Below are 19034 nucleotides of genomic sequence, written 5' to 3'. Positions count from 1 at the left end.
TTTTTTTTTTTTTTCCAATTACTCCTGGTGCATTACCTAGATATTTTAAATGGCAGACTTGACAGCAAATGCCAGGTTGGTCTGGAATGATCTGAAAGCATTTGAGATACTTCACTTTTGAAATGTGAATATGAGGATGGTTATGAAAAAGGGGGGGCGGGGGGGGAAGAAAGAAAGAAAAAAGAAATCTTTCCAAAGTATGTGTTGTTTTGATCTTCTCCTAGCTGATGAGATAATTACCTTAACCCCGATAGTAATATTTATTTTGCAGTTCCACACTTTGGTGGATTTCAGGTTTCCCCTCTCCATTCCCCATATGTTCATTGAGTAGTTTATCGCTTCAGATGCTCTGCACTCTTTGGAGGAGCACAGAATGGGGGTTTGTTTATTAGAGCTGCAGCAATTCCTGTGGTAAATGTTTGCTGCTATATATTTAGGCTCTCAGCTGTCACTACAGCTCCCATCAGTGCTATCTTAGTAGTCCTCTTTTCCCTCTCCTTTTAAGAAATCACACCTTTTTAAAAAGCAGAATGCATTTGTTGCCAGCTCGCTTCTAATCTTAAATGAGATAGGGCTGAGCTCCCGAGGTCAAGCAGCACGCCGTTGGAATTTGTAGTCTGGAAGCAGATTTTAATGTTGTACCTTCGTTACAATAGAAAGTGGCATTTAATCATTTTGGCAATTGATTTTATAGATATTGATTTGATCTCACCCTACGCGAAAAGTGTTGCAAATCTGGTTGCCCTGCTTCTGCTTTGGATCTTTTCTCATATCTCAGCATTGAGAAGAAACCAGGAGATTTGTGTTTAGCATCCTGCTCGCTCGGGATGGCACATCAGGATTTCCCACATTAATCTCACTATTGTTTTTTTACAGAGCCTCAGCTTAAAGGTATAGTTACAAAGCTATACAGCAGGCAAGGATACCACTTGCAGTTGCAAGCAGATGGAACAATTGATGGAACAAAAGAGGAGGACAGTAGTTATAGTAAGTGGCACGAGAATAAATGGTGTGTTTGTGAATTGTGGTGTCTCATTCTTCCCATGAAGGTCCATCAGAGATTGTTGTCCCACAGTGACTGAGTGGCAGCAGCATTAACATTGTGCACAGCACGGAGCTCCTTCAGACTTACTGGGTCTGAAAGAGATGCAAATACAAATCACTTACAGGGATAACGAACTAGAGAAAAGTAATGATGACACATATGACAAACAAAGAAAATGTTATCTCCATGGTAATCTAGAGAAGTTCATTGCTGTCCTTTGGATTTTATTAGATTTTTTTTTTCAACAGGGAAAATTTGCTCGCCTACTCAGAACGCCTGAAATAGAATGACTCTATCTCCACTCTGAAACTGGGGCTCATTCAAACAGAGCTGCGTTATCTCATGTAATGAGACTTCATCATCATTTCAAAGTTCACCTTTCCCTATTATTATTATTATTATTATTATTACTTTTTTTTAACCCCCTTTCTAAACTTATTTACACCGTTATATTTCAACCAGCCTTTCTGCGGGTGGAGAAAAAAAAGCGATTTGTGGATTTCTATTTATCTAACAATTTTGAGAGTTAACAGAAAACAAGACATGATGACCAGAATATGGATTTGGTGCGTGCTCATAAAATACGCAGATGTTTCTGACACCTGTATCATTTAGCTAAAACTAAGTTATTGTTCTGAAAGTGCTTAGGAGGAGTGCTGATGGCAGTGAGGAAGATGGCACAAAGGCTGGAGCAGAGCAGTGCTGGTTGGATGCTGCCCTGTTGCTGAGTTGTCCATGCAAGCACGACATCTCCTCTAAGAGCAGCACTTACGGAACATAACTGTTGCTCTTCCTTCAAGAGAGTGATCTAATGATTGAAAATCATGACAGATCAATGCAGATTGGTTCGGGTTTTCAGAGTAATTTTGTTAATTACCCAAAAAAACCCCAAAAAACTAAAAAGCAGAAGAAGTAGGAAAACCTTATTTTCTCCATTACTGCATGATACTGCCATAAATTTTTAATGTACCAGAGAAGACATCTGAAACTGCATATTAATTTTGAAGGAATTGTTTCATTTAAATGCTTCACTTGGAACTCCTCTCATGAGGATTCTGACACTCTAAGCAAGATAAATTTTGAGTCTACCTGTGCTTTTGACATTTGTGTCAACACATCTATTTCTAAGATATTTTTGTTTCCACTGTGTCCTTACATTTACCATGACTTGACAGATTATAAAGCAACCTGGTTGCTGGATGTTGGCTGCTGGACGTTGGTGCTTAAATTTAATGAAAGTAGGTCAGAAATGATAGTGATATATCTGTGGTCAGAACACAGGAGGGTTTTGTCATAAAAAAAAATAGTTTCATATATATTCCTCCTTTATGTAAGATAAATGTATAGGCCTGAAACTCCCGCGATACTGAATTTACTTTAATAGCAACATTTTTGTTAATGATATTATCAAGAGAAAGAGATCAATGTTAAGAAACAGAGCCTATATAATGGCCTTACGCCAAAGCCTCGCTCATGTGAATACTGGGTGGATCAGGCCCACTAAAATCCTTTCCTCCAATTTCTGGAGATATCTCTCTCCTTTGCCCCATATCTGTGCACTGCAGGGTCTTCCCTGTTCAGGAAGAACCCTTCTCTGCTTTCTTCTGTCCTACTTTACACCCCAAGGGATGTTGTAGCTCGTCCCTTTTGCCACTTCCACCAACCATTTGCTCTAAGACCATTTGCTTTGCATTGCAGTGAGATAATTAAAACTCCCCTTAATAAGGGAAATATCCTCAGATTCAACTGTTGCCAACAAAGCGATTGCATAATGCTGGGGCTCATAGAGCAAACTAGAATGGTAGCCTACCTGATCTCCTTATTAAATGTCTGCATTTGCTTTCCCTGTTCATTGCAGGGATCAGGAGAGCTTGCATCCTCTTTTTTGGGCTCCTGACAGCAACCTGGGCCCTGGGATCAGCCTTCTTCATCATTTGCTACCCAGAGCTGGTGGGAAGTTTTCCTGAAGATGCCCTTTGGCTCTGACTTGGGAGCAATTATTGCAATCTCTGCAGTCCTTCACCAAAACAAGTTTGCATCCATGACTGTGAGGAGTTTAAAAGAAAGCTCAGGTTTTGGAGCACAGTGCAGGCAGGAAGTGAGCCATTGGGGTGAGGAACTGTGGAGCTCGCCAGACCTCATTTTAAGCCAGGAGTCCGTGTAATTTGAGGAAGTGCCTCATGGAAAGGATTTCCTGGCTGAGAACCAGATTCTGCCTCATTAAACGTGTTAAATAGGGCAAGGTTTTAAATCAAGATGGAATTTATTCCCCAATTTTGGCATGACACAGAGATTTGAGGACTTATATAATAAGGAAATATAGGAAACAATGCCTTGTGGACAGCATATGGAAGGCCAGGTGGCTGAGACAGCGACGGCGCAGACCTCACAGCACTGTATACATTAATAAATCCAGCTGTGGCCGCTGCATCTTTATTTTACAGCTCTAATTCTCTGTCAGCATGTACCACGCAACAGCTATAGCAAAGATCATATCTCCCTTGGGCATCTCCAAGTTTTTCATTACGATTGATATTATGTCCTTATTTTACACAGAGCGAACATAATGGGGAAAAGTGAGGATGCAAATAACTGCATTGTTCTGAGCTAATGCAAACTGATTGTCATAGCAAACTATTTTTCCATGGCGTTTTTTCCAGCCTCGGGGGTCAACCAGAAATGCAATAGCATCTCATGCCCATTGTCCATAGCAGAGGGTGTTTGCAGAGCAGGGTGCAGCGTGGCCGTGGTGCAGAGGCAGCAGCACTCCCCCACGGCCCTGTTTGCAACTTCCGACAGTCAGCTGCCAATCCCACCAACATACACACCAGCTTCCGAGTGTGCTTGCCTCTCCTCAAAATAGAGCCTGTACGTTTATGGCAGGAAAACACGTTCAGCTGCGGAGGAGAGCAGCTGAGCACCCGCCGCAGCGAGTTCCCCAGCATCCTGTCTCTGCTCACTTTGCCAAACACAGCGCAGCCAGGAATCGCTCACTAAAACCAATCTCTGTTCCTTGTGGCTGTGAGCCCCATCTTCCTGACTGTCCTAGGCTTTGACTTGTGCTCAGTTCATCTGCGGGCAGCACTGTTTGCAGCAGAGCCCATTTTTGTACCCTCGTGTTGAAAGTACCTGAAAGCCCCACTCCGAAATGCACTGTTAAAAAAAGCATCTTTCAAAAGAGATCTCTAGGTTCTGCTTGGATACAGAGCTTTCAGTTGCACTCTCCTGCCCACAGGGAGATCAGGTGCTGCTTTTTGGGGGCTGAGCTGTAGAAGTGGGCTCTCTATGGGAGCATCACTGAGTCAGATGGAATACTTTCTCCCACAGAAAAATTCAAGCAGTCGATAGAAGAAATGAGGAATCTGTAACAGAACATTTCCCTTAGTGAAAGTCTATGTTTTGTTTGCTAAGACTATCAGAGAATTAGAGGATTTTGTTTTAGTGATGAGAAAGCTATTTCCATTGGCTTTATGCTTGCAGGCTGGTGTGAGGGGTGCCTGTGTCTATGTGTACCAGGGATGTACAGCTGTCTGACTGATTGAGCAGAGTCTGATTTCACCAAAAATTGGTTCTTCATCCCTAGAGCACAGCATCACCTTTGGCCATGCCTTCTCCAACACAGGATGTGCATCCATGTGCACTTTCCTGTTTGGAAGGTTTGAGCTACTTCTACTGATGAAAAACCATAAAACCATGATGGATACGCTCCTGACACCCCCACTCCCAGAATTTAGGATCTCTATTAAATGCTGTCAGGCTGCAAATTTTCTTTTAATTAAATATGACCACTTGGGTGTTATCGGGGTGAAAAAGGTATTTATAATGGGTTGTCATTCTTTTTGAAAATAGTAAGAGTATTTCAAATTCATCATTCAGATTTAAATTGGCTTCAGACAGTGCCCATAAATACCAAACTTCAGCCTGAAGCACAGAGGGGTTCTACAGCCATGGAATAGATGGCTAGAAACGTTTCACGTTGCTTCACCCTAACTCTGCCCTTACACAGCAGGAAGGAGACACCTGGGGTAATGATAAATTGAACATTTTCTGAACTCCCCCTCAATTCTGGATCCTCCATATCAAACACAGAGCTGTATTCATCTCACTTACTTGTCTTCAGTTTTAACATTGCCACGAATTTAAGCTATGGCAGAGCTTTGTTTTGTTAATTTGCCATTTAAAAAACAATATCTTCATTTTCCTGAAGAGAGGTTTCTCTGCTTATATATACTGTCACTGTTAGCATGTATGTGAGTAAAAATGCAAGCTCCATTTTGAAAACACAAATTTTGGGTTTGATTAAAGAATACGCTGTCAGTTCAGTTCATTTTTAAGTCATTTAGTGTGTGTTTGTCATTTCTTTCTTTTTTTCTTTCCCAAATCCATTTTCTTCTTCAACAAGCAGGAAAAAATAAAAAATAAAAAAAAAATCCAAGGAGTTCTGAGTGGAAACGCTTTGAGATGCTCATGAGGGGTTTTAGCTTTTCTGAATTTCTTCTTTTTTCGGTCAAAAAATGTTTCCTGGATTTGGAGAAAAAAAAAAAAAAAAAAAAAAAAAAAAAGTATTGATCGTTTTACGGAACTTTTTGTTTGTTTGGGAGTTTTCTTTTTTTCTTTCTTTTTTCTTCCACATTTATCATCATTAAACAAAAATAAAGGTATGTTTAACTCTGCTCAGTCCTTGTATTGTGCTTACGAGGCAGGTAAGTCGGCTCATCTCTCAGCACCTCCAATCCACCGCCTTCATGGTGAAGGTGGGAGATGTGTTGATTATCCTCTGTAGATAATTTCTGAGCTATTGCTAGAAATTGCTGTACAAGACAAAGATATTAGCAGTATTGTTCCATGGCGCCCACGGAAATTAATATATGCATGAATAGATTTTTTTTTTTTATTTGGTTCTAGTAATTACGGCTTAATGCTCTATCTAATCTGCATACTGTAAAGGATTAATTTTGCTTTCCATCTCCGTTCTCTCCCAGCGTTGTTTAACCTCATACCTGTGGGTTTACGAGTGGTGGCGATTCAGGGGGTTCAAACAAAATTGTATCTGGCAATGAACAGCGAAGGATATCTATACACATCAGTAAGTACATGTTTGTCATTTTTTTCTCACTTAAATTCTCTTAAGATCTCAGTAAATGATTAAGTTGCTGTTTCGAGGAACCCAGTTGTAACCTACAGAGACAGAATTTGGCAGTGAATTAGGTCTAGTGATGTTCTTGTTTAGTTTATTGCTCTTTTTTTTCTAGTATGAGTACATAGGAATGTATGGAATCAAACCACAGCGCCTTGGATGCAAACTAAGGATCCCAAAGTGTGAAATCAATTTAAAAAAAAAAAAAATTACGAAGACGCAAAACCAAACCAGACAGGAAGCTCTCTCTTGGTCACTGCCGACTGATTGCGCTAATCTGTGCGGCGTAGGGAGGAAAAAGGACAGCGTGGTGAATCACACGCCTGCCTGAGCACGTTTTGTATCTTCCTGTATCATCTCCATTGCTGTTATTAAAAGGGATTAGAGAAAGTCATTTTTTGTTTGTCTAGGATGTTCAAATAGAAATGGGATCGGGTGCCAAAATCTTAGGGCTTCAAGATGCTGCGTGAGTAAAGGAACGTTTCGTTTAGAGGTTTTGGTGACGAATGTCAATTAATAATTTTCTGTGGCATTTCTCAAGAGAGCGAATGCTGTTTTCATGAAAAAAGAAAAAGAAAAAGAAAGAAGAAAGGACTTTCTGAAACAGACATTTTTCAATTAAAAACATATAGTTGAATTATGTTCAGGAGTTTTAATTATAGAGTCTTAATAGATTTTTCCCAAGGAAGAAATGAGAGGAAAATGTAATTTATTATCTATTACAAATTATTCTCTGTTAAGAATGATTCCCTTAAGATGCCTTTAATACTGGTAACAATTAAATAAACTTACTCACATCTCCCATTTGTTTTGCAATCCTGACAGCTGGGACACAGGGTGAACTTTGCCTATTTTTTATGCAAGAGCAAAAGCAAATTAGAGCTGGGTATGCTTTGGGAGAAAGTAAGACCGCAGTGAGCGGCATCAAACTCCACTTCTCTTTCTGTTCTGGCTGTTTGCTCAGGGTTGCTAATCCACTGATCTGTTTGCAGGGCTGTGGCCACACAGCCGGATCATGCAAAGCCCCCTTAATCCTGCGCCATCCTGTAAAGCAGTGCCATTTACATTTGCACTGCTCATGTACCTTCGACTGCACTGTGAGTGTTCATTGGCATTGGCATCTGCTGGCTGCCCACTCACCGACAGCACTGAGCCATGCAGGATTCTGCCGGCACCGCTCTGCCTCTGTCAGTGTCACCTCTTGAGTCATGTGTTGGGGAAGGACAGAGCAATTTGTGCAATAAAGTGAAATTCCATCATTGCGCGCAGGAGACGTGCTGGCTGGAGTAGGTTGGTTCTTTCACTGCAAGGTGCATGTTGGAAGAGTCAGATCTATTTTTGCAAAGGTGCAGTAATTTTTTGCAAAGTTGGAGAAAATGGGATGCAGACAGATTCAGCGGGGACACGAAGCCAAAGGGAACGTCACTTCCAGTATTCCCCAATGTGAGGAGGCTGTAACAGAATGTAAGACTGAGAATCATAGAATATCCTGAGTTAGAAGGGACCCGTAAAAATCATTCAATCCAACTCCCGGCTCCACAAAGGACCACCCCAAACTCAGACCACGTGTGTGAGAGCACTGTTCAGATCCTTGTTGAACTGATGACTTAATTTGGGGAAGTCCAGCTTTTAGTCTGACGGGTACCTAGGCACTGCAGGCAGAGCTCGGAGATTCGTTTTGGTTGTCATTTTTTGGTTCTGTTAGCACTGATTGAAGAGAGTTCTTTATGTGGTCTCGTGTGTTACCATGCATAGTATCATCTTTGAATCCTTTCGTTTCTGTGAACTTAACACATTATTGTTATTGTAAAAGTAGTGAGTGACATCCCTGTTTTTCCCTTAGTAACGATAGTCAGTCTTGTTATTTATTGGGCAGCTGTATTTTCTTCTATTTGTTCTTAAATTTTTAGCCTGATAGGCTTCACCTGCTATGTCAACAGCTTTAGGATTATAGCTCCAGCACCACTTTTTAAGTGTTTCTAGCTCATCTTTTGCTGATAATCATCCTTTCAGCAAGGGATACAGCCTGACAGCCTGATACATGAGAAATTAGCTCTGTATTTTGGACTGGATTTGTGGTTGATGTAAGTGAGTCCCAGGAGAGCGCAGCTGATTTATACCAGCTGAACGCTCACCTGTTCAAGGGATGCCAACAGGGAGCTCAAGGAAGAGATCAGCTCAAGTAAATGACATCCATCTACACATCCCGAGGCTTTCCAAGCCCCTGCAGGGAGGTGTTCCTGAGCAGGATCTGTCAGGAGCAGAAAAATGGCAACATGGGATTGATTGGCAGCTAAAGGCCCGTAATGCACTGACAAACTCTCAAAGCAAGAACAAGGGGGAAAATAGAAATGTACTGCAATAGTAGATAATGACAACAGATAGTTGCACCATTTTCAGAGAGAAATGTAACGAGTGTTGATGATACAGTTAAACAGGGAGAGAGAATATCTTGGTCTACGTCAGGATCACGTGCCTCCACTTTCATTGTGATCCCAGAGGTTCATTTGTGTTTGTGTCTGCGCCGTTTCCTTCAGATTGCATCGCCAAAGGTTACAGATTCATTTGGGAAATGATTAGAAAAGCACCCTACTGCTGCGCCATCCCTGTTCCTTGCCCCGTGCTGCTGTCTGTGCAGTGGTGCCTTTCAGCCTGAAACATTTCTGAATCAAATTAGTTGATTTGAAGTCTCTGACATATGTAGAAAATATTTCCTAGCCACGATGTGCTACAGTTGCTGGCAGATGGAGGATATCTGCGGATGCATTTTGCCAATTTGTTGAGCTCTGCCTTTGGCCTCACCCCTTTCCCCAGCAGGGCGTGATTCAGGGAGCTGACCTCGGAGGAGGCTGCAGTATGGTTGCTTCTGATCCAGTGACTGTACTCCAAAATGAGGGGAATTTGCTCCATGAGGGGATCAGTGAAGTATAATGAATCTGCAGAGAGCAGATATCTGTAGCTGGCTTTATAGATAGTTCGCGGTGTCTGTCAGTTAGAGCAAAAATAATATCTTTAATGTAATGATAAAAGCTCCTCAGGGACAAGGCAGCAACTCAGCTAAGCAAAAAAGAAAAGAAAAAAGAAAAAAAAAGAAAATAAAGGAAAATATATTAATATTAAATATATGTACAATTATCTACATTTGTAGCAGAGATACACTGCAAGTTCTGGAGTACAGAGAAGGGAAGAGCCCTTGGCTATGACTGTTCACCCCCTGGGAGGAATGGGGCTGGTTGATAGAATAGCACATCTGTGATGTTTTTCTCTATCTGGTTTCTTATCCAACTCAAGGAGGGTTGAGTGTCTGTGTCTCCCAGGCTGAACCCACCCTCAAGATTTTCCTTGCTGGGACATGGTTGGAGCGATTGAAGCCGGAGCTCTTCCTGCTGTTTGGTATTTGGGCATCCATTGAAAATGAAAGCACAGGGCTGGATTTATCCCGTCTTACACCAGAGTCACACTGCTGTGAGGTGACCTAAACAGTGTCATGGCACCATTACCTTACGTAACCGCGTGATGAATCATGCCTTTTCGTGTTTTAGGATGGCCTTTATTTTATCTCTCAGAAGACCACCAGGTATGTAAGCTTGAGTTTTTCAGGCTTCATACCCCTATGAATTTCTTGTGTTTTCCATCATCTTGCACAAAAGAGTGAAAAGTATTTTAAGGCTCTGTTTGTCAGAAAGGTTGACCTGGAGCTATTGCTTTCTCATTAAAGTGGTTCTGATTTGATGGGAGAAGCTCGTGGTGATACAGAGCGGCAGCTGAGTGAAGTTTCATTAAAGGGAAGGCACGTAGGTACGAGGTGAAGAGAACTGAGCGTGCTGCTTGAATTCTGCATAGGTTGAAACATAACCCAAACCACCACAAACCTCAAAAAATAGCCCAAGAAAAATTAACTATCTGCATATTTTCCACAAACAGTCATACATGATTTACTCTATGACAGCATTCAGCTATCATTGTCCTCTTATTTAAATAGATGGTCATATGTTCACTACCTACACAGAAAGCAGATATTGTGTGAAGCATACACACTGATTACAACCAGAATAGTGAAATGTGATTAAGTTCTCAGAGTGGTTCAAAAAATGGTTTTGGTGAGTTGGAGAGGAGAGAGATTTGGGCATATTTTAATACTGAGCAGTGCAGTGGAGACCTGCTGCAGTTAGTGGGAATGGCTGGGACATTTATAAAGAATTACTGGCAAAGAGCACTTTACCACCTGAGGGAAATGGTGCAAACCAAGAGATAGGGGAAAGAATCAAAATTTAGCTAAATTTGCATGTCAGTATAAAAGATTTTTTACCATGAATGCTCAAGCACAGACTACACCTTAACGTAGTTCATTCTCTTCAGCGATAAGGTCTCAGATGCAGCTGCATTTTTTTTCACTTCAACACCTTGTGAGGAACGTGCAGCATCCTCCCAGTAAGGAAATGGGCATTGTGCTGGCAGCTCCAGCTGCCCCATAGTGAAGGGCAGTGAGGGGCAGGTGAGGTGTGGGAGCGGTGCGCAGACAGGAGCTGCTCTCAGGAGGTCCCCGGGCATTGCAGGATCAGTCTGTGCTGATAAATGTTTTCTGACACCTTCAGCTATGGACACAGCTTTCAATTATGCCAGCAGCTAAGCTCAGCAGATGCAAACCATCTGTACTTGAGTTCAGTCCTACAGCAGTGTTGCAGTGCAGGGATGGATGCTGGAGGTACCTGGACAGGGAGAAACCCGGTGATGTCCCTACAGCATCACCAGCTCCCTGGTGGTGGGAACTCTGACTGTGAGGTTCCAGGGTTGGCTGTGAGCTGGGCTATGTGTAGCTAGCTGTTCTGTTCAGGTGCTTGTTGCTGCCAGAATCTGTGTGATTCCAGATTTCAGGAGGCAGACTGCCTGCTGTCTCCAGCTGTGAAGGGAGAGTGCTGCCTTCCCATGGGAGAGTTATTAAGAGACTCAGCAAGCTGAAAGCCTTTGAGTTGTTATGCTGCTTTTCTCTACAGGTCATCCCTGAGAAGCTGGAGCCCCATAGAGGTGCTGCATCCAGACTTTGCTGCAGGTGGTGGGAGCTGGGGTGCTCAGCACCTCCTAAGATGAGGCTTCATAAGAGGAACTTAGGAAGGAGAAAGTGATGCTGCAGGACTGAGCTGCAGCACAGTCCTGTAAGGTCTGAGCTTTACAGACCTGCAGTTAGATGCCAGTGCAGTGGTTTCCTACAGCCTTGGCAGAACATGGAACTTGCCCTGAGCTGGGGCGTTTGTCAGCTGGGTTGCACACTGTCAGATCTCAGCAGCTCAGCCCGGCCCTGTGCCAGCACACGAGGAATGCCAAGCACCAGGACTTGAGGCTGCACACAACTCCTCACTGCCACATTGCAGAGCGTGTTTGGCAGGCGAGCCCTGTAAGCAGATAAGGGCTTCGAGCAGACAGCTCAAGTTGCAAAGTGCGAGAACGAGAGCACTACCAGGTTCTTGGCGCGTTCAGTTCAGAGCACACATTCAAATCACCGAAGGATGGATTGCATTGCTGTGATTCAGAGGAGCCAATGAGTAAAGTGTAGCTTTTCTCCTCTGAATTTGCACATTGTGACCAGCCTGTGCTGGTGGTGTAGGCGCCCATAGGATGACATGTGCCCGCTCCCTGTGAGGACTCAGCTCTTTTGCAGTCTGCTGGGAAAATATCTATATTAGTATTTATGTAGGGCTTTGAATTGCTGCTTTTTTTTTTTTTCCCCTGACATACAAAAAATCCTCAAAATCAGGAGTTAGATAGATTTTCAAGTTTTCCTGCTTTCTTAGAACATGGCTTAATTAAAAAAAAAAAATACCACTATCCGAGCTCAGCTTCTCTCCTACGCTTGATTTTCCTTCTAGAAAGCTGTCTGCCTTCCCATCTCCTGCCCAGGGCTTCCCCTCCCTCTCGTGCTGCAGGTTGAGTTAATGAGCAGCTCTTGTCACGGTGACTCAGCAGCTCTTCTGCCTCATTATGCCAGCTCCAGGCCGAGGAGATGCTCACCTAGCTGCAAGGCGGGCATCTGAGCTATGCAGGAGCTATAGAGACAGGCTCCAAGGACTCCCAAAACAAGGGGAAATGGTTTCAAACTATAAGGGGAGAGATTTAGATTGGACATAAGGAAGAAGTTTTTTGCAGTAAGAATGGTGAGGCACTGGAACAGGTTGCATAGAGAGGGGGTGGGTGCCCCGTCCCTGAAGACATATGAGGTCAGGTTGGACAGGGCTCTGAGCACCTGATGGAGCAGTGAGTGCCTCTGTTCAGTGCAGGGAGTTGGACCAGATGGCCTTTAAGTGTTCCTTCCAACTCAATTCTGTGATTCTACAAAACCATTTCAGGGTACCTACTGGAAAACAAACTCATAACTTCCACTGAAACTAACCCAGGATAACATTTATTCCATCTACAGGAAGTCTTTTTCTGCGTGTTGTCATACTCATGGCAATGGGACGCTGTCATTTTTGTATACTCAAAAATCAGACAAATTCCAGAAAGAAAACCACTAAAAAATACAGTGATGTCAAGTTTAGCTTAGGAATGTCCGGAACCATAGCTCAGTCAAGACTGGGAAAATCTTGAAATATATTTTCCATAATTCCCTTTTTCCTGTGCTCTCCCAAATGCATCTACAATTATCCAACAGACAGGCTGTTTGGCAAACAAAATTTAGGAGCTGTGTGCCAACAGTAAGCAAAGGGCGGTTTGATTCTCTAAACGACGCTCCATCAAAACCAACAGATCTATTGTGCGGGGGCATTCAGAGTGACTTTATTAAGCTTTTTTGTGCCTTTTTCTCTTCACGTAGCCCTGCAATGGCAACAGTGCTAAGAGGGAGTGAATTCAGTTCTGCTCCTACTTGGCAGCCTCAAGAGAAATGTTGACTGCATTCTGCCCATTTGCATCCTTGCAAACCCAATGAAAGTATCCTTCTCCTGGCAGAACTCTTATTGCAAGTGATGAGGTGTGAAAACTGAGAATCCAGCTTGACTCCTGAAGTTCAAATTGCATTTGCAGTGTTGTCAGTCAAAACACATCTTTTGAAATGACTGCTGAGCAAAACTGATGGGGAGTCAATGGGCAAGAAAAAGGAGTCATAATCCCCAAAATGCTTTTGGGAGCTACAGCACAACTATGGCTGGATCAGGCTCTGAGCAACCTGATTGAGCTGTGGGGTGTCCTTGTTTGTTGCAAGGGAGTTGGACTAGGTGACCTTTAAGAGTCCTTTCCAACTCGAATGATTCTATGATTCTGTCATTCTAAAGGTGTTTCCAAGGGAAACTGTCACTTTGGTTGCATAGAACCTGAACGCCATGCTCCTGGTAAAGCATCTCAGTACCAAAACCAAAGAAACCTGTGTGAGACCTAGGAAGCAGGATACATGTGGTGTGTGATACAGAAGTTGGAAGGGTCAAATGAAATAGAAAAGTTGTCATATTTAGAACGTCCTTGAAGTTCTTTTCCGAGACCAACTTTTTAAAGTATAAAGTAATTATTGCAGGCAAGCCAGCTGAATTCCTGGATGGAAAAGCTAAAAGGGATCTGGGAAAGAAGACAAATCTATTCAATAAAAATTGAGTCAAGAAACGTACATTTCCATACTGAGCTGCTTTCATCAGGCAATCGAGGATTAACAAAGGAATCTGAAATTTAGAACGGATTAGGGAGCCCTTGGATATAATGCCAATACAATAGCTTTTACTAGCAGATTGGATGGTTTAAATAATTGAACAAATAAGACCTTTCGTATTTTACATTCTGTGGATGCTACAGGTACTACCACATTGTTTTTCATTTCTGTAATTTTGCCCAAACAGCAGTGAATGTTGAATTGTACAGCTCTTCTATATTGCAATCCTCTGGGAGCCAGGCAAAACAGGCACAATAATTGTTAAAGTACAGTTCTGTTTATTCAAAGCCCCAGGAGGTATCTAAAAAATCATGGAAAGCTACTTTTGGAATCACAGTGGAAGAGGCCGTCCTCTCTGTAAGGCAGTCTTCCCCTTTCCTGATGGGTGACACTGAATACCCATTAATGAGAGAGTCAGTCAAAACCCATCATCCTCATCCCCAGAGCATTAATATTTTCAGATGTTTCTAAAAAATGCTGTTATGATACAGGAGTGTTCCTCTTGAACCCAGGTCTTAGTGGGACCTGGCATTTGAGTAAACTGGGAATGGGCAAACCTCAGCGTTTGAAGGGGATATTTTCCTCAAATGACAACTCCAGGACCCAGTGTTTCAGCAAACTGAAAAGAGTGGGCTGTTGCTTACCCTTCCAGTATGGGCAGTCGTGAGACCTACTATATCATGGAGCTGGAAAACAGATCAGAAGCAGAATTTCATACATATTAAGTCTTCCGCACAGATTTTAGACAAAGGTTCACATCAATTCTCATTGCATTCTCATTATTTCATACCAGTGTGCTCAAATCTAGAGGAGCATCTGCTGCCAGCTGAGCCATATTGACACTGACAGAAGGCACAGTAAGCTCAGAGTAAATAAGTGAATGATCTGAAACAGAACGAAAAGCCAAGGAAAATCTAATAAGTGGAGTAGAAACATTTTGAGGTGCAGATCTTTTCCTTTCACCTCATGAACTAAGTCTAATGGGCTTGATATTGCACCCTTTTTCTCATTTAAGTAATCCTTACTCAAGCAAGAAGATTCATTGTCTGCCTGCTAGAGAAAGAAACAATCTGTCTGAGCAGAATTTGCAGGTTCTGGACAGGACAGACACTGATCTGCAGTATGGGATTTGTGTTTTAAAAACATGTGGGAAGCTAGTGAAGCTTTATGACCAAGATAAGCCCCCTTTTGCTTAGAGTCAGATCCCAAGGGGTGGAACAGCTGTCAGGACTAGGGAGAGTGGCAGACTCTGCATGTGCAGAGGGTGTCTTGGTGTCATGACAAGACTTGAGCCCTTGGCATGGAGCCTTGTCTGGAACTGGATGCCCAGGTCTTCATCTTGACTCATGCAGTAGAATTGAAATATTGTTTCCTACAGAATAGTTCAGCAAGTGTTGTGCTGATAAATGATCCCTCTCTTGAAAGGATTTCCTTTTTTTCGAACATTTGCTTTTAGGACTTAACTGTTTGTGGTAGACCGTATGAAAATCTCCATTTCTCCAAGTGTGGGGGAATGCTTGCAGCAGGCTCTTTCTGTACTGTTATCATGGCAGCAGGATGAAGTCTATCAGTTAGCACATCATACTTTGTTCTGACACCTTTCTGTGAAAGGCACCGTGTTCCCAGTGTCATGGATGAGCAAGGATGATTACGTTCATGTTACCACCTTTAGGTGTCATGTAAGCGTAGCCAACTTCACTCACCTATTTTGGAAAATCTTGACTTTAATTTATGCTTTAGCTGCCTTTTTGCAAAACAAAGATCTAATGTGTATTCTAGACAGAGAGATGGGGCGTTGCTTCATTTACTGCCGTTTTGAATTGACTTCCTTAGGCGTTTTTCTTGGGAAGTTTGTTGCAGCTGTGATAGTAAAGACCAGAGTGAGCTTTATGCAAATTGTTGATTTCTAGCACATTAGTTAATTGTTTCCCAAATTTGCATTTCTAATCAGTGAGATGCCAAAAACACCTGTGCTCTCAAGTGTTGCACTGTTTCGTATTTCCTTTGATTGTGCTTACAGGAACAATACCAGAAAGGCAAGCATTTATAAACAACATGTAACTCCTACAACTTAATTATAAATAGTATTTTTCTTTATAAAATTATGTCCAGCAGCAGTGGCAGGGAAAAGGCGTCCTTGTTCATCAGCCAATAGTTATTGCACTGATATCTTCCTGAATAGCACTGTTTTGGTTCCACAAAATAGACGTGTTGTTGCAACCTGTCTGTCACAGCCCAGGCAGTGTTACATTTAGAGACAATACAGTAATTTTTCCATGCTGAATCCCTAAAGATTTTGAACATTTTGGCTGAGAAAAGGGTAGTCTTGGCCTGCACATGGCTTGGGACTAACCGTACAACAAAAACAACCTCTTTTTGTGCCATTAACCAAGGAGGTGGGTGCAATCACCCTATCTCGTCTGTGAGTCATCTGAGGAAGGTTCATTTACTAACCAATGGCAAACCTTCTACGCTTTCAGGCCTTCATTATCATTTTATTATCGCAGGAATGACAGTAAAAGAAGATAAGTGACTTTTTTCCCTCTCATTTAATACCAAGCTTTCCTTTGTGGAGCTGTTTTGTTTCCCTCTGGCACCGACAGTCTTTAAACAGCAGTTGATTCTCATATGAAACAATTGCAGTTAATGTGGATAATTGTTGTAGTGATGGCCTTTACTTTTTGATACAACAATTATCCAATCTGTCCTTTTTTTTCTTTTTTGTTTTCCTGAGTCATGCAGTGTTGGTAAAATTAAGTTGGCATTGGACTGAGCTCCCTGTAGACTGCTTGGTACAAATCTGAGCATCTCTACTCTTTCTCAAAAGAAATGTTGAACAACCTGGAACTGAAAGTCTTCTATGCCTCAGTCCTTGTGCCTTGGGTTGTACGTTTCCTGTGCCCATGTCGCTGTATCACCTGCAGCAATGCCACATATGTGATGAGGAGAAGGTTTTGGTCCTTTGACTATTTTGGCGTTTTTGAAGTTCTGTTACTAGAAAGTCCTGTGAGGTTTTATAGGATGTGTCATTTTCAAACTCAATTCTAAGCACTTCAAACTGAAGGTATAATGGTTTCCATTTCTGTAGGACTGCAGTCAACGTGGGGGATATGCAGATATCCCAAACAGCTTTTAGGAGTGGTGAGTTTGGAAGGTTTGTGCTGACTACTTCAGAAACACATTACTGTATTTTCCTTCCACCTTCTTAAAAAAATATGCTGACAAAGCTATGGAAATTTTCATTTCTCTGTAATTTTTAAAGTTCTGAAAGCCTGATAAAATTTATTTCCTTGAAAAAGACTTCTGAAGTAATAATTTCACATCAAAACCAACCTGATGCTACAAACATTTCAATTCTTAGCATAATGGTAAGGAACATATCTGCCATACAAAAGGTAGGAATAAATCCTTATAGAGAGAATAAATAGATGGACACTGAAACCTTTAATCTGGGTTGTGAAGCTCTGTGTAGTGGTACACTGGAACTGGAATAAAACTACAGCTGAGAGCTTGGGGTGGAAAAAAAAATCACTGACCAATAAACTATAGATACAGAGATGTGCCAGAACTCAGGACTTTTCTCCAAGTCCCAGTTTCTCCAAATGACAAACTTTTGGCTCAGGCTCAACCTAGACTTAAGACAGTTTACTTTTATCTTTTCCTTTTTTTAGATAGAAATCTTCACAAACTAGCTTTGTGCTTTAACTTCAAAGCATGAATTTAATTTTGATTCAATTCTTATTTGTTTTACTGACTCATTTTCAACTCTTCCTTGACACTTAGATAGGGAGATACTAGTCTGTTGCTCACATTGGTCTGTAAGACTTAGAAGGAGTCAGTTGTGCCCATAAGGCTAGTTACATAATCTCTGAAAGACTAAATGAGAACAATGCTGTGCTACAGCTAGTTAGATGTGGAGCACTCCGCTTGAAGAGTTTTGTGCACATGGCATGCTAGTTCAGTAGATATTCTTATGAGAAAGGTGGTCTTATGATCAGGCTCTATTTGTTGAGTTAATTGGGATTTTAAGAGTAAAAAAATGTATTTCTGCATAGAAAACCCAATGTTTTTTGATTTACATTTACAGGGATCATTCGCTCCAACATCCAGAATCCATCAACCTCATTCCAAGGCTATAATATTGTCTGCCGTGTCCTACTGATGGTTTGTTTTTATGGTCATGTAATAAATGATAGAGGCTTAACATAACATAGTGATGGTCAGACACAGCAGTCACTGTAGTCTGTTTCCAGTAGTATCTGCTTTGGTAAGGCCCCTAATTAGAGCATTGTCCTTCGTCCCTACTACAGAGCATGCTGCTGGTACAGGAAAGGTTGCACTGGGAGGTGCAAACAGCAGACTGGGACCAAGGGAGCATATGGATTGGCACACTGCAAATAGTCAAATCCACCTCTCTGTGCATGCCATGCTTGCTCTCCTAACAAGTCACATCAACATTCATCCTTATTCTTATCACTCTGTCACTTAGGAAGTATTTTATCAGTATATGGTTTTGTGTGACACTGTATTACAGCAAGCCCAATACAAAGAGCTCTGTACCAAGGAGCAGTTCAGCTCAGAAGAGCTCATTTCATTTCTCAATGTGATTGATACCCATCATCAGTTTGATACCCATCATCAATTTGGACACTGCGTGCCTGCTCTCAAGAATGAGTGACCACCTACCCCCTGTGAAGTGCTTGGCCACTCTCACCGAGCCTCCTCCCTTCTTTGCTGCACAGGTGCCACACCAGGTGATGGTGGGAGGCCGCAGCTACTCATAGAGGTGTGAGCCAGGCTGCTGGAACTCACAGCAGCTCACTGAAAATCATTGTTGCAGAGGTGAGTGAGGTGGGACTCGACCAAGACTATGGCCAAACACAGTGATCAGAGGATCACAGTGAGTCCTGCTGGCCTGGCCTCCTCGCACAGTGAAGGAAACTTTTAGTGTTTTCAGCCTCCAACCTAATGAAGTAGTTATATATAGGTATACACTATGCATTGTGTGCAAGTGCTTAGAAATTGGCTTGCATCAAAATCTGATTTCTCAACAGCCCAGACATCATTAGAAGAAAAGGAGGTGCAGAAAGACCTGGCATTAAATTGGGAACGAAATACTACAGCCAGACAATCTTCTCTGTGCTAAGCCAGAACAAGCCCCAAATGTCTGTGGGCCATGAACATAAGCCCACATGGGTCTTCTGGAGGGAGCACCCAAGCAA

At 42.2% G+C, this 19034-nt stretch overlaps 1 protein-coding gene across 2 annotated transcripts in view; it reads left to right on the top strand.

Annotated features, from left to right (window-relative positions):
- FGF13 (fibroblast growth factor 13) overlaps positions 1–19034 on the top strand; it is a 213162-nt gene that overhangs the window by 159876 nt on the left and 34252 nt on the right. For both annotated transcript variants that reach the window (XM_042825069.1, XM_042825070.1), the window contains 2 exons: positions 877–987; positions 6028–6131. In XM_042825069.1, the coding sequence (XP_042681003.1) occupies positions 877–987; positions 6028–6131 (215 nt within the window). The remainder of the gene's footprint in view (positions 1–876; positions 988–6027; positions 6132–19034) is intronic.

Source organism: Centrocercus urophasianus, unplaced genomic scaffold, assembly GCF_019232065.1.
Source record: "Centrocercus urophasianus isolate 14NV4802_14NV808 unplaced genomic scaffold, USGS_Curo_1.0 seq_24, whole genome shotgun sequence".
Classification (NCBI taxonomy): Eukaryota; Metazoa; Chordata; class Aves; order Galliformes; family Phasianidae; genus Centrocercus; species Centrocercus urophasianus.
Note: the sequence above shows the minus strand (reverse complement) of the source record. Positions and strands in the feature narration are given on the sequence as shown.